Consider the following 14,945-nt stretch of genomic DNA (forward strand, 5'->3'; position numbering starts at 1 on the left):
TGATTGTATTGAGGGAGAGGGATCAGGTTTCTACTTTCAATAGAAGCATCAGGATAATTTTTAGGTGTTGTTGTGGTTTGGAAATCATGTTTGGGCTCCCTTCCTATTTTGGGGCCCTTTCATCCTCCATTAAGGGTTCCCTGAAGGCCTCCAACTGCCAAGCAGCAGAGGCGGCCATTTTGTGCTGCTTGTGACTGTGGGAATAATGTTCCAGAACCTTCTCTGAGGCCTCTTCAGTTGAATCGAGAGGCTCCTGTTTCTCTCCCTGAGAAGAAGGAGACCAGGCTCCTTGGGCCAAAAGAAAGGAAGTGTGTCCTTTTGTGTGTCTTTTCTGAGAGGGTTTTCTTACACAGCTCTGCTTCTACTGGGGAACATGGGTTTTAAAAGGGATTAGAAATGGGAAGGATGGTTTTAATAGAAGGCTTGTTATTATTCCCAAACATCGGGCTTTGGCTTCTAAGGAGAGGCTTGCCCCCAAAACTAGCCCAAAAGTAGCTCCTTTGGGAGGTTTTAAAAGTCTCCTCAGTTTCCTTATTAAGAGATTTTCAGGCAAGAAGGAAGGTGCCAAACCAGACCATCTCATATTATTACCAAATAAACATAGAAACTTAAACAAGAACAACAAAAATAAGGATTAGACAGATAAGCAGACTGCTTTTTTTTTTTTAAAGGAAAACCGTTATTAGGAAGGTAAAAACAAGACTTGGGTGCTTCTGCCCTTTTACAACTGACTCAGGCTGTATCTGCACTACAGAAATAATCCAGTTCTAAAGTGTGTTAACTCTCCTGGCTCCATCCTATGGAATCCTGGGATTAGTAGTGGTATAAAGTGGTGTCAAAGTATCTTATTTCTGCAGTGTGGATGCAGCCTTGGGAAAGGGGCTGATGATGGGGGAAAGCACTGAGGTTTCAGTGGATGATTTATTTATTTATTTATGATGCACTCATTTCACATCTAGCTACAGGGGCATAACCAGGGCCCTCTCCAATTCCCCATCCCCTCATCCTTCACCACTCTAATAAGGCATGGAGTATCTTTTGTGTAGGGGATCTGCGGTCAATGTAGGCTAGGTCCAGGGGGCTTTGTTTGGAACAGAGGGGGGAAGGGGATATCCACCTCTGCATCAGCCCAAAGGAGGCATGTATCACTTGTGTATCTCACCAGCAGGATGCTGTTCTCTTTAGTCAACGTTATTTCCTGTTCTAGATCAGAGTCGGATTTGCCAATAATGTATTGTTTTTATCCATTGGGAAGAGCTTTCTTAATTGTCTGTAAAAGAACCATGAAAGATTATAACCCTGATCATTAGGATTTTCTCGTGTCTTTATTCTATAACCAGTTCTATCTATTTGGATTAATTCTTTATAGGAAATCCAATTTGTGTCATTTTTTGAATCTCTGGTCTCTTTTCGCAGGAACTTCATCTTGGCCCCCTTGGACACAGCTTTGGGGCACCTTTTGCTGGAAGTGACCCAAGTGCAAGACCACCAGGACCCCTGCCCACCTAATGGCCGACACAGAGGCCAAGCAGAGGGAGTTGGGCTCCAACAGAAAGAGGATGCAGAGATACAAGAACTCTTTGGTGAGTTGAGGTTCTTGACTATTAGTTTCATCTGTGTCACTGCTGGGCCAGCTCTTGAAAGCAGGCAGAGAACATACTCTCCCAATTTAGCAGAGACAGTCCTGGTTAATCCTCTGTCACCCCACTTTTTCAGGGGCTTTTAAAAATGTCCCGGTTGCTCTCTTATCCTCCCACTTTCCCCCTTCTCAGCTCACTTCAATTCCTGAGTGCCATTCAGTTTGCACCCCATCAACTCAAAAGTGGGGAAAGGAAAGAAGGAAGTGAGGTATTGCCCTTCCCAGGAGGCTGAAGCAAAAGCAAATTGCTGTGCTCTTACTAGCTTGTGTGATCTTCCTCATAAACAACTTTGGCGATCTCCACCGCCTTCTAGATTGCTTATCCACATGTGTATTGCTTTTCCAATCTGTGAAAAGTTAGGGGATATGGGAGAACATCTCTGGATCTAAATATGGGGTGGGCCCAGTGGCCCTCAAGCCCAGAGTGTTTCCCACAAATGTTTTTTTAATAATGACATTTGGTTCTAAAATTTGGCAAGAAATGGCTAAACGCACCATAAGTCTTTTGTGGTTAAATATACTATATGTGTTGGGATAGTCAGTATCTTAATCCATCCTCAGTATTCCAGACATGGCCTGAATTATATTTTTATTATATTGAAAGGATTCAATACAAACTGATCTCACAGCCAGTAGCTTTTTTCTTGTGGACAGCATTTAAAATTTATTTCCTGGACTGAATTCTGAAGTGATGAAATAATATTTGGAGGCACCATGTTCTTTCCTCCCCTTTTGCTTAGTCACTCTTAAGATGAGGGCTATTTTCTGTTGCAGGTGACCTTTGCGGATGTGGCTGTATATTTCACTGAGGATGAATGGAAACTGTTGACGAAGAAGCAGAGACTGATGTACAATTATATAATGATGGAGAATTATGAGAATGTGGCCTCTGTGGGTAAGGAACTGGAATCCACCAGCATTACAGAATCATAGAGTTGGACTAGACCACAAGGGCCTTCCAGTTCAACCCACTTCTGCCATGCAGGAATACACATTCCAAGCACCATCCAGCCTCTCTTTAAAGACCTCCCAAGAAGAGGACTCCACTAAACTCTAAGAGAGTATATTCCACTGTGGAAGAGCTCTTACTACATAATTTATTACGGCACACAACAGTATGGCAGTGGGGAAGGGGAAAAGTTCAGTAGATCTTCATTCTCCCACTTCACCATAGAAATTCACTGGCTGACCTTGGGCAAGTCACTTGCTCTCAGCTTCAACTGCAACTCCTAGGTATTCCTTCATGGTAGGTTTATCCATGGCAGAATTCCTGCTATTGCACTCCAACCTGCCCCTTCTTCTCTTTTGTGAGGGTCACGCTCTCTCAGCCTCAGAGGCAGTACATGGCCAACTCTCTCTCTGCACCTCTCCCATGGTGATGGTAAGGGCCAAACCTATCATGCAATGATAACAATAATGGTAATAATAGGTAAGGAGAGTGCAGAACATCCATGAGTGAGAGAGTGTGACTTACCCAATGTCACCCTGTGGATTTACATGGCTGAGCTGAGATTAGAACTCTAGCCTCCCAGTTCACCATAGAAATTCACTGGTATTCCTTCATGGTAGGTTTTATCCATGGCAAAATTCCTGCCATCGCACCCCACTCTGCTCCTTCTTGAGGATTCCTGCTTGGCAGAAGAGCATTTCCAATTGGCACCCCACCCCTCCCCTTCTCATCTGTGAGGGCCACACTGTCTCAACTTCAGCGGCATCCCATGGCAAAACTCCTCTTTATGTCAAGAAAACCCTCAGTTTGTCCCATCTTCCAGTGCCATCCTGATGTTGAACAGGGGTCAGACTACATGTCCTCTAGGATACCATGTATTCCTATATATTACTTCAAAGAAGAAGGGGGTTGGACTGGATGGTCCTTGAGGGTCCCCTCAACTCTACCATTTCTTGTTGGGGCTTTGATCATAGTTTATTTGTTGAGACTGGGATTCCCCCCCCCCCTTTTGTGTGTGTGCCTTCAGGTTTTTTTTAAGCATAGGAATGGTCTTTAAACATCTGCCAAACTTCCTTTTGACATGGTAATTGAGTCTGAAATGCAAAGTAATTAGTATAATTATTTGACTTGTCTTTTATTGTCATTCGAGAAATCTGTTAAGAATATTTCGCTAGCTGCTGAAAGGGAGAGAAGAAATCACCTTTTGAAAGTGGGATTTGTGGAACAAATATTTTTAAAAGAAATTCTCATCAAGTTCTCAATGAACGACAAGAAAAACATGGGTTTCTCAAATCACTAGTTACCTGCTCCTAATAATGCAAATATTTGCAAGCTCTCCTCTCCGAGTTCCATGAACGTGACTATCTCTTGTACATACAATTCCAATCCAATCCACACCAATCCGCATGTGAGCTGTATACTGTATTGGCTGTGAGTCATCTCCTGGAGCCAAACAGCATGAAGCATCCTCTGCAGTTAGCTTCCATCATGCCTTGGGCTCTGACTCAGGACTCTATGGCAGTCTCACAGGATATGATGCCACCTGTCAGTCAAAATATTTCTACACATGTTTAATAGAATATCCTTTGTCTGACTATCTGCTTCCACTGATTCCCTTAAGCAAATTCCCCTCCAATCTCTTCTTTGTTAACTCCTATAAGTAAGTATACAATTGTTCCATGGATTTAGGGGCATAAGCAGCAGGGTCATGCTTAGGTTACTCACAGAAACTTTCTTAATTTTATCTCTAATAAGGAGGGGTTAATGAGAGCTAAATCATGGAGTAACACACTCCTCTCTTAACTCTGATTTTCAGTCTCATATGTCATTGTCTTTCTTTACAGAAGAACATTTGAGTCATGAGAGAGTCCACCCACGAAACAAGTCACATAAATGCCAGCATTGTGGGAAACATTTTGCTTACAAGTCAATTCTTATCATGCATCGGAGGGTCCATACAGGAGAGAAGCCGTACAAATGCCAGCATTGTGGGAAATGTTTTTGTATGAAGTCACACCTAGTGACACATCAGAGAGTCCACACAGGAGAGAAGCCATACAAATGCCAGCATTGTGGGAAATGTTTTTGTACAAAGTCATACCTAGTGATACATCAGAGAGTCCACACAGGAGAGAAGCCATACAAATGCCAGCATTGTGGGAAATGTTTTTGTACGAAGTCATACCTAGTGACACATCAGAGAGTCCACACAGGAGAGAAGCCATACAAATGCCAGCATTGTGGGAAATGTTCTTCTTCAAAGTCAGACCTAGTGAAACATCAGAGAGTCCACACAGGAGAGAAGCCATACAAATGCCAGCATTGTGGGAAATGTTTTTCTGAGAAGTCACACCTAGTGAGACATCAGAGAGTCCACACAGGAGAGAAGCCGCTCCAATCTCAGCAGTAAACTAACATTGTTTTTGTCAATAAGAAATACAAAAACGATATTTTCAATCCAATAATGCAAAGAAATTGTGTGTTACGTTTGTCTGTCTATATGTCTGTTTCTGTTTTAAAGTTATAGTTTGTTAAGTTTAATTGCTATTAGTGTAGATAATTGCTTCAGGTTATAAACTTGGCTGGGGATTATGGGTCATGGCATAGGTCAGCTAGATGGGGGTGCTGGGATTTTTTTTTACAACTGGCTAGAATAGTTATGGGAATGATAGCTTTTGGAAAGTTTGGGATGTTGTCTGAAGAAAGGTGGGGGCAGGTATTAACAGAAAGGGGTCTAATTGCTGGGAATGGCAAAGGGGGCCTTGTTCCCTTTGGGGCATAGACTGTGCGACTGTGGTGGTTGAGGCTAGGATTGGAAGAGGGTGGGTTTTAGGTGTTGGGGTTTCAATGTATTCTTTGTCTTGGGGAGGGCAGTTCTGGTTTAAACACTGAATTTCTGATGTTTTCTCAATAAAGTTATTTGTTGTTTCAATGTGTTGGACTCTTTGTTGTACAGAAGTTCTGAATTTGCACAAAATACACTTTATTCTCTCATCAGTCCTCAGCTCCATTCCCAGCCATAAGAAGAAAAGAGGCAAACACACACAAACACATACCGAACAGACAGATAGAGCTCTATGTACAAAGCAGAGCCTTCCTTCCTTCCCTTTCCCTCCTGAGTCCAGCTCCTCCTTGGGCTCCATTCTGGCATCCTCCAAGTCTCCTCAAAGGAAGGAAGAAAGGAAAGAAGGAAGGGTGCACCCCTTCCCTTTCCGCAAAGGCTCCCAACGGAATAAGCCTCATCAGCAAGGCCCTGGCGATCTCTGCGCATGCTCAGGAGGGGCCTTTGGGGCATGTGCACATGCTCAGTCTCAGGCCCTGAAGCCATTGCTGCCCTCACAGTCTGTTCAGAGGGAGGAAGAGATGGAAGTGGAGGAGAGAAATGTATGAGAAAAAGGGGGCAGGGGGCACTTGAGGAGAGGCATGGTCATGGGGGGAGGGGGCAGGGTCCTTAAGATGTAAAAAGGGCTTTAAGGAGCCCCTCCCTCCTGGAAAGTGGGGCAGAGGAGAGACCCTCCCTCCCTCCCTCCTCATTTGGGGGGAGATAAGGGCTCGCAAGCCCCCCTCTTTGGTCTTCCAATGGGGGCACCCTCTTCATCTCTGGGAAGAGGGGAGGCTCCCAGTCAAAAGACTTTTGTGACAAATAAAAAGCATCAGATAGCATAGGCTTCAATAGCATTTGAAACAACAGCTTTCTGGGGGGAAGGGGTTTTCTCTGGGGGAAGGGGGCTCTGTCTGTGGGGGAGAGAAGAGCCCAGATTTAGGCCAAAGCCAAGAGCAGGCAGACGGAGGGAGCTCAAAGCCCTTTCTGGGGAGAGGGATAACCCCCTGGCAACTAGGCTTAGAGGCCCACAGAATCTGAATTAGTCCCCCCCACACACACACACATCCTTTAGTTACCCTTCACAACAATCCTGCAAAGATCAGTGATCCTCCTCTGGGAACAAGCAGAAAGGACATGGAAACCATTGTTAGTTCTTTGCCTGAAAGTCCCCTTCCTTGAAGGGATGGAGGTTAAAGGAAGGAAAGAAGGAAAGTGCCAAGGGAATAGATGGCATAAAGGGGCTGCTGAAAGACAGGGGTCATTTGGATAGGAATCCCTCAGCAGCCATTTTGGGAAAGAGGGCTCTGCCTCTGGACAGAGAGATGGAGAATGTGCTCATTTGGGAAAATGTTAGGGTCCCTCTATTGGGCCACATTCTCCTCTGCCCTGGAGCCTTCTTTTGAAGCCCCATAGAGAGGGAAGATCTAGACCATGCCCTCCCCAGGAAAGGAAGCCCCCTCCCTTTGCAGGCCCCATAGACGGAGGGAAGATTAGAAGATTATAAAGAGGGGAAATCCCCTGCAGTGGACGGATTTACAGCTAGATATTATAAAATATTTCAAGGGGAACTAGTGGATCCACTATATAAATGGTTTAATCCCATTAATGCAGAGGGGATTCCAGACTCATGGGAGCTAGCGAGTGTCACTTTAATTCCTAAAGAAGGAAAGGACAGCTTGTTAATGACTAATTATAGACCAATAAGTTTGCTGAACACTGATTATATGATATTCACACAAATACTTGCCAGCAGACTGAAGGGAATTTTGAATTCGACAATTGGGATGGAGCAAAATGGGTTTTTACCTGGCAGACAGATTAGGAACAATATCAGAACGATTATAAATCGTCTTGAATTTTACCAGGTCAATAAGGAGAAAAAATGTGCCATCATTGCTATTGACACGGAGAAAGCCTTCGATGGCGTGAGATGGGATTTTTTGATAGAAGTGGTAAAAAGTATGGAAATGGGAGACAATAAGGCAAATATATAATCGGCAAAGAGCTTAATTATCAATGGAGAAAGATCCCAAGGGTGTATGATCAATAAGGGCACAAGGCAAGGATGCCCGATATCACCGCTCTTATTCTTAGAAGTGATGGAAATCTTGATTTCCTCTGTTAAAGGTAATCCAAATATAAAAGGGATTAACAGGAAAGGAAACCAAGATAAGAGCGTTTGCGGATGACGTGGTAACAGTTTTGGAGGACCCAAATCGGGGCAGAGAACCGCTGCTACAGGAGCTAAACAAATTCGGCAGATTCACAGGACTGAAAATCAATAAAGACAAGACAGTGTTGATAACTAAAAGTATGACTGGAGAAGAGGTAGAGGAATGAAAGAGGAAACCGGGCTTCCAAGTAGGAAAGAAACTGAGGTGCTTAGGAATTTGGATTTCTAAAGACAATAATTATTTAGGGGTATGGAAAGACATAAGAGAAAATTTAAGGAGATGGAGCTGGTTAAATCTTTCACTACTAGGCAGAATTGCCATAATCAAAATGGCAGTTCTACAGAAAATTATGTTTCTGCTACAAAATTTGCCAATAGAGATTAAGGATAAGATATTTAAAGGTTGGGAAGCTGAGCTAAAAAAATCCATATGGAAAGGACACAAACCTCGGATTAAATGGGAGGCGCTCAAAGATGCTTCAGAGAGAGGGCTATTCGCTCCCAGACTTCAGATTATATTATTGGGCATGTAATCTAATTTGGATCCAAAACTGGATTAAATTAGAGGACAAAGAAACCCTTGATCTAGAGGATGTGCAGTTAAGATTTGGTTGGCAGGCCTTCTTATGTTATGAGAAGTTGGGGATGAATAAAGACTTCAATAATCATCCAATGAGGAAATCTTTACTACTCACTTGGAACAAGATTCAAAAGACATTTTATTGTAAGTTACCACTTCGGACATCGGCCCAGAAGGCAGTCTTCGGTAGATGGATAAGCATCAGTCATTGGCTCACTTACAAACATTGGCTTAAGAAGGATCAATCAGGGAATTGGTCGGTAAGATCTAGGGAAGATATTAACAAGGATGGACATAATATACAGTGGTTTAATTCCTACCAGCTAAAACAAAGATTTCTGGTAGACAACAAAACAATAGGGATCGAAGCTAGACTAAACGGATTGGATGATTTGTTCTGGCAACCTGATAAGAAAAAGATATCCAAACTACACAAACTACTGTTGAGCAGGAATATGGAACAGGAGACTGTAAAAGAGTATATGGGGAAATGGGCGCAGGATATGGGAGCAAAATAGAAATGGAAGAATGGCAAAACGCCTGGAATAGAACAAATACATTTACAGTAGCGCAGGATCTAAAAGAGAATCACATGAAAATAATGAACAGGTGATATTACACCCCATGGAAGCTAAAAAAAAAAACCCTTATAAATTAGCACAGGGGAATTAATTGTTGGGGGTGTGATTGTAAAAAGGGAAACATCTATCATATATGGTGGCATTGCAGGGAAATTCAGACATTTTGGAAGAAAGTACATGACTCAATACAGCAGATATTGGGAATAAAATTCCCAATGAGCCCTAAATTGTACTTACTCAATATAACTTCGATTTTAAGCCCACGGGACGAAAGACAATATTGGAGGATTATATTACATCTTGTAACAGCAGCTAGAATTGAAATAGCAAAGTTATGGAAGTCAGATGAGACTCAAAGACGGGAAAATTGGATGCAGAGAGTTAATGATTACAGGGAACGGGACAAACTCTCTTGTAGGGCTCAGAATTAGGATATGGCAAAAGAGAAGAGGAATGGGAAAAGAATGGAACTTAAATCTGAAGCTCGTTGAGGTTTGAATTAACTGGAATTGAACCTACAAAGTTTGTTCTTCAAAATTTGTTTGAATGTGTATTTTTATTTCCTGATTAATTATAGGTCAGTAGAAGAAAGTTTGAGTCTCCTGCTTAAAGTAAAGCATGATAAAGAAGGAATCGAATACTGCGAAGTTATGCATACAGTATTTTGACAATAGATAAGAACATAAATGAAAACTGATATTATCAATAAGCAATTGGGATATATTGTGTTCATACGTTTAAGAGTTGTGCATAAAATTTGTGTTTAAAAGCAGGGTTTGGTTATAATATGATGAAAGTGAGCTCTTTGAAAGGCCAAGAAGACAGAAAGCAGAAAGTGGGTCCAAGGAAACGGAAAGATTTGTGACAGTGATGTTATGGATACTGGATTTGTGTCGTTTGTTTTCTATTTTTATGACTCAGAAAATAATAAAGATTATATAAACGTCAAATTTGTAATGAAGATTACTATGTATTGTGGGAAGAAATGGTAATATCTGGGGGAATATGTACAAAGGATTTACATTGAAAAGGAGAGGGAGTAATTCCAGTTCAAAATAAAACTGGTATAGGTTAAGTATGAAGACAAATAGAGAATTATGGACTCTCATCCATAGGGTCTCCATGAGTCTAAATCGACTTAAGGGCAGATAAGAACAAGAAAAGATGTAAAGACTAATTAGCCAGAGATAAAAGAGGATTATTTAAAGAAAGGAGCTAGCTGTCGCTTTAGGTTTGGAAGTTTATTCTAATGTATTTTGCATTTAGAGTTATATGTATATATGGTATTCCTATGTATGTTTGGTAATTTAAATGTTCTTCATTTGTTTGTTATAAGTTATATGTATTTTTTTAATTCATCTTTATTTAAGTTTCCAAATACATAAAACACGACCAATACATAATCCAAATAAAAATTGCTTGTAAAAGCAAATTTGAGTCTTGACTGGTCATTTGGGACCCTCTTAAGTCTTCCTTTTCCGTCTTCTGAATCTGAGCCCATTTGAATGTCCTTCGCCTTGAAACCTCCCTCCGAAATATGATGTCTAGCTGTGAATTATTCCTTTACAATTTAAGTAAAAAAGAAAGAAACTGCAAATTTTTCATTTGATTTTACATAGAAATTTTTTCTACTTCTCTTACTATTTTGTAAGGTTAACAACAACTGAAGAAATATATAATTATACAGATGTTTACATCAATTTCATTGTATGGATCTCTCTCTATTGTTTTTAATATACACAGTGAGTCATTCAATCATTCTTTGTTGACCTGGGATTTATATAAGAAAGCAAAAAGAAACAGAATATGTTTATATTCAATTTATAACATGCATAGCATAATATTCTTAAAGATCCTTAAATTTCATTCTCCCAAATCCACTGAGAACAGTAAAAAGAGAGGACTTTGATTAGTCCTCCACTAGCGACAAGTTTAATTCCCATTCTTTCCCCCACTTTATCAAAACTTTCTTCCACTCCTCCTTTCTTCTGCCTTTATCATGATTTTGGGATAGACATGAAAGTCTATCCAATTCCCTGCACTCATTTACTTTCAGCATCCAGGTTTCCCAAGTTGGTCTCTTATCAGATTTCCATAATTTAGCTATTTCTGTTCTAGCTGCTGTCACAAAATATGTCTTTTAATACAATAAAGATTTAAAAAAGAAACCTTCTGGGTGACCTTGGGGAAGTCGCACTCTCTCAGCCTCAAGGGAAGGCAATGGCAAAGCTCCTCTGAACAAATCTTGCCAAGAACAATCCAGGATAGCGTCGCCATAAGTCAGAAACCACATCAAGACACACAACAAAAACAACAGTTGTTTTAATGGTTAGAACCTGCCTTGTGTCCCAAATCAGGGGAAGCAGAATATTAATGAAAACGGCAAGACTAAGAAGGGGTCCCAACTCCTGAGAGCAGCCCCCAAGCAGCCCTCTCCTGCCTTCCCCCCAAATGCAGCTGAGAGTTTCCTGGGACAGCAACCAGGGCCTCCCCAGAAGATCCCAAAACCAGGACAAGTTTCATGCAGAAAAGTAGAGGAAGATGGGTTGCAAAATACGTCTCTGGCACATTTCTTGAATGAGGAAGAACTAGAGTATCTCAGATGACAGCCTGCTCCCTTGCGGCTGAGGAAGGCCTCTTGTCTTGAAACGTCCTCCATCAGTTCCCAAAGACAGGGATAACAGCACTTTATTCAGTTTCAGTTTCATATCATCTATTTTAGCATGTCACCTAGAGGAGATATATTGGAGGGAGTTTGTGTCTTGTAATTGTTCCTTTTGTTGTTTTGTTGTAGCCCATTCTTAATTATATGTATTGTCATTGTACTGAAGCCTTTGTGTAACTGTACTCACAATTGCCCTTGTTTATATACAGTCATTCTGTATTACTTACATTAGTAGGTTATTCATAGTAATAAACTGAAATTAGTTTTTACATTATCATTGTTTAGATGTTATTCTGCATTACATCAGTATGTTATTCAGAGTAGATAAATTGAAGCTGATTTGTGTATTGTAATTGTTCTTTGTATACATACCTTTTCCTCTCATTACATAGCATTACTTTCTTATTACATGTTTCATGTTCACTTAGAATCATAGAATCATAGAGTTGGAAGCGACTACAAGGGCCATCCAGTCCAACCCCATTCTGCCATGCAGGAACTCTCAATCAAAGCATCCCCGACAGATGGCCATCCAGCCTCTCTTTAAAGACCTCCAAGGATCACTGCACTCCGAGGAAGGAGTGTGTCCCAATGTCGAACAGCCCTCACTGTCAGGAAATTCCTCCTAATGTTGAGCTGGAATCTCTTTTCCTGTAGATTGCATCCATTGCTCAGGGTCCTAGTCTCTGGAGCAGCAGAAAACAAGCTTACTCTCTCCTCAATATGACATCCCTTCAAATATTTAAACAGGGCTATCATATCACCTTCTCTTCTCCAGGATAAACATTCCCACTCCCTCATAGGGCATGGATTCCAGATCCTTCACCATTTTAGTTGCCCTCCTTTGGACATGCTCCAGTTTCTCAATGTCCTTTTTGAATTGTGGTGCCCAGAACTGGACACAATATTCCAGGTGGGGCCTGACCAGAGCAGAATAGAGTGGCACTATTACTTCTCTTGATCTAGACACTATACTTCTATTGATGCAGCCTAAAATCGCATTGGCCTTGTTAGCTGCCTCATCACACTGTTGACTCATGTTCAACTTGTGGTCTACTTGGACTCCTAGATCCCTTTCATAAGTAGTTTCATTCAGACAGGTGTACCTCATCCTATATCTCTGCATTTCATGTTTCCACCCTAAGTGCAATACCAAACATTTCTCCGTGTGGAATTTCATTTTGTTAGCTTTAGCCCAGCTTTCTAGTCTATTCAGAACATTTTGAATTTTGATCCTGTCCTCTGGGGTATTAGCTACTCCTCGTAATTTGGTTTCATCTGCAAATTTGATAAGTATTCCCCCAATTCTGTCATCCAAGTCCTTGATAAAGATGTCGAATAGCACTGGGCCCAGGACAGAGCCCCACTGGACACCCCACTGGTCACTTCTCTCCAGGATGAAAAGGAGCCACTGTTGAATATCCTTTGGGTTTGGCCAGTCAACCAATTACAAATCCATGTAACAGTTTCCTTGTCCAGCTTGTTTCATGTTTTTGTTTTATATACTGTTTAATTTGGTTGACTGCTATTAAGAGACATATCTATGAGATTCTATGATATGAGGTGCACTATAAACCTTTTAATAAATGAACAGGTATTTCAATTCTATATATTCATATTATCAGACATAACTCCAGAGAATGTTAGCCTTTTGGATGCCACAAGGTTCCTCTCCTTCTTCAGAGCAAGAAGCAACTCCTCAGCTGCCTTCTAGAAGATAAAGCAAAAAGGCTTCCAAAAGAACTGAAGCCTTGGGCAAGTCACACTCTCTCAGCCTCAGAGGATGGCCATGGGAAACCCACTCTGAAGGAACCTGCCAGGAAAACCCCTTCAGAGACTCCCATAAGGTCACCATAAGACCTGGAAACAACTGGAAGGCAGACCCTAAGAACAACATTGGGAAATAGGTGCAAGCCTTGCCTTGGGAAAGTGTAATGACTGGGCTCCAGTCAATGGAGGTCTTCTTCAGGCAGAAAAGGGAGGTTTATGCAAATGCAGAATGACATCACTGCTACGGAAGGCTCTCTTGACCAATCAGAAAGCAAGATAAAGGTTCTTCTGGAACCTTCCGTGAGAAGGAGATATAAGGCCTGAGAGACCAAGAGACAGTTGGGGGAATTGTGTCAGTTGGAGATCGAGAGAGAGAGTTAAAGAGCGGATCTTGGAAGTTAGTCTCAGAATTAGACGCTTAGGTTTATTTATTTTCTAATAGCTTGTATGAATTGAATATTATATACTTACAAATATTGTTCCTGCAAGATTCTTAATATCTTGTAGGACTTATATTTTAGTTATATTTTGTAATTTATATTAAATACCTCCTTGGAGTATCTACGACTCACACTCCTTTTACACGTGTTTTTGCTCGGTTGATGCTTGGAAAGATCAGTAAAGAAGTAGAAATAAGGTTCCTTAACTGGTCCCAGTGTAGGTTAAGGGAAACCCTTTTATAATTCACTGGATGATGGCAGCGGGATTTCAGGAATTTCAGGGTCTGCTGGGCTAAGAGCCATGATGTCTAAATGTCTAATTAACAATTTGTAAGCCACTCTGATAGCCTTTTGGCTGAATCGAAAGGTATACAATTATTATTATTATTATTATTATTATTATTATTATTATTATTACAGGGCCGCAGTTTGGCTGCTTGGACCACCGGAGATCATCACAGAGAGTCAGTTGGAAAAGCCCATCTCACTCCAGAAAATAAAGGTACTTGAGGAGTTTGCACTCTACGTCTTTCTGTAATAATAGCTACAAAACTGATAATAGCATTTGGGACATTTAGTCTTTTAAAAGCAAATATTGCAGATTTAAATGCTGCTTTAAAACCTCTTTCCATCTGCAAGCTTTGTGCTGGTTTTGGGGGAAATGAGAAAGTGTTGGGAGGGAGGGACTGCCAACAGAATTATGAGATGCATTGCAGGCTATGGACAGTTTGCGGCCAAGAAAGGTCTAAAAGACACGGCAGCAATAGTCCATTTTGAGAGCGCTTTAACTGCCCTGGCCCAGTGCTAGGGAATCCTGGGAAATGGAGTTTATTGTGGCACCAGAGCCCTCTGACAGAGAAGGCTCAATGTCTCACAAAACTACATTTCCCAGAATTCCCTAGGACTGAGCCAGGGCAGTTAAAGCAATCTCAGATTGGATTATTGCTGCAGTGTGTTTTGGACTTAGGTGACCCTTGGCAAGTCACACTCTCTCAGCCTCAGAGGATGGCAATGGCATCCCCTCGCTGAATAAACCTGCCAAGGAAACCCCATGATAAGTTTGCCTTAGGGTTGCCATAAATTGGATTAGACTTGAAGACACACATGAAGAACAGAAAAAAGTCTGCTATTATTTCTCAGGTTGTACATGGGAACGGGGGGCAGTGTGGTGCAATGGTTTGAGTGTTGGGTTACAACTCTGGAGTCCAGGCTCCAGTGCCCCACTCCTCCATGAAACCAGCTGGGTCCCTTGGGCAAGAAGTCACACTCTCTCAGCCTCAGAGGAAGGCAATGGCAAACCTCCTCTGAACAACTCTTGCCAAGA

The 14,945-nt window shown here is 41.5% G+C and overlaps 1 protein-coding gene across 1 annotated transcript in view; it reads left to right on the forward strand.

Annotated features, from left to right (window-relative positions):
- Positions 1-597: 597 nt before the first annotated feature.
- The window catches only part of LOC149290495 (uncharacterized), a 22,579-nt gene continuing 8,231 nt past the window's right edge, over positions 598-14,945 (forward strand). Inside the window, exons 1-3 of the mRNA XM_089489254.1 lie at positions 598-1,583; positions 2,414-2,534; positions 4,433-4,944. Coding sequence (XP_089345380.1) covers positions 1,509-1,583; positions 2,414-2,534; positions 4,433-4,944 — 708 coding nt within the window. The 5' untranslated portion in view covers positions 598-1,508. The remainder of the gene's footprint in view (positions 1,584-2,413; positions 2,535-4,432; positions 4,945-14,945) is intronic.

Source organism: Sceloporus occidentalis, unplaced genomic scaffold, assembly GCF_023333645.1.
Source record: "Sceloporus occidentalis isolate IW3139 unplaced genomic scaffold, rSceOcc1.0.p SCAF_39, whole genome shotgun sequence".
In the NCBI taxonomy this organism is placed as follows: domain Eukaryota; kingdom Metazoa; phylum Chordata; class Lepidosauria; order Squamata; family Phrynosomatidae; genus Sceloporus; species Sceloporus occidentalis.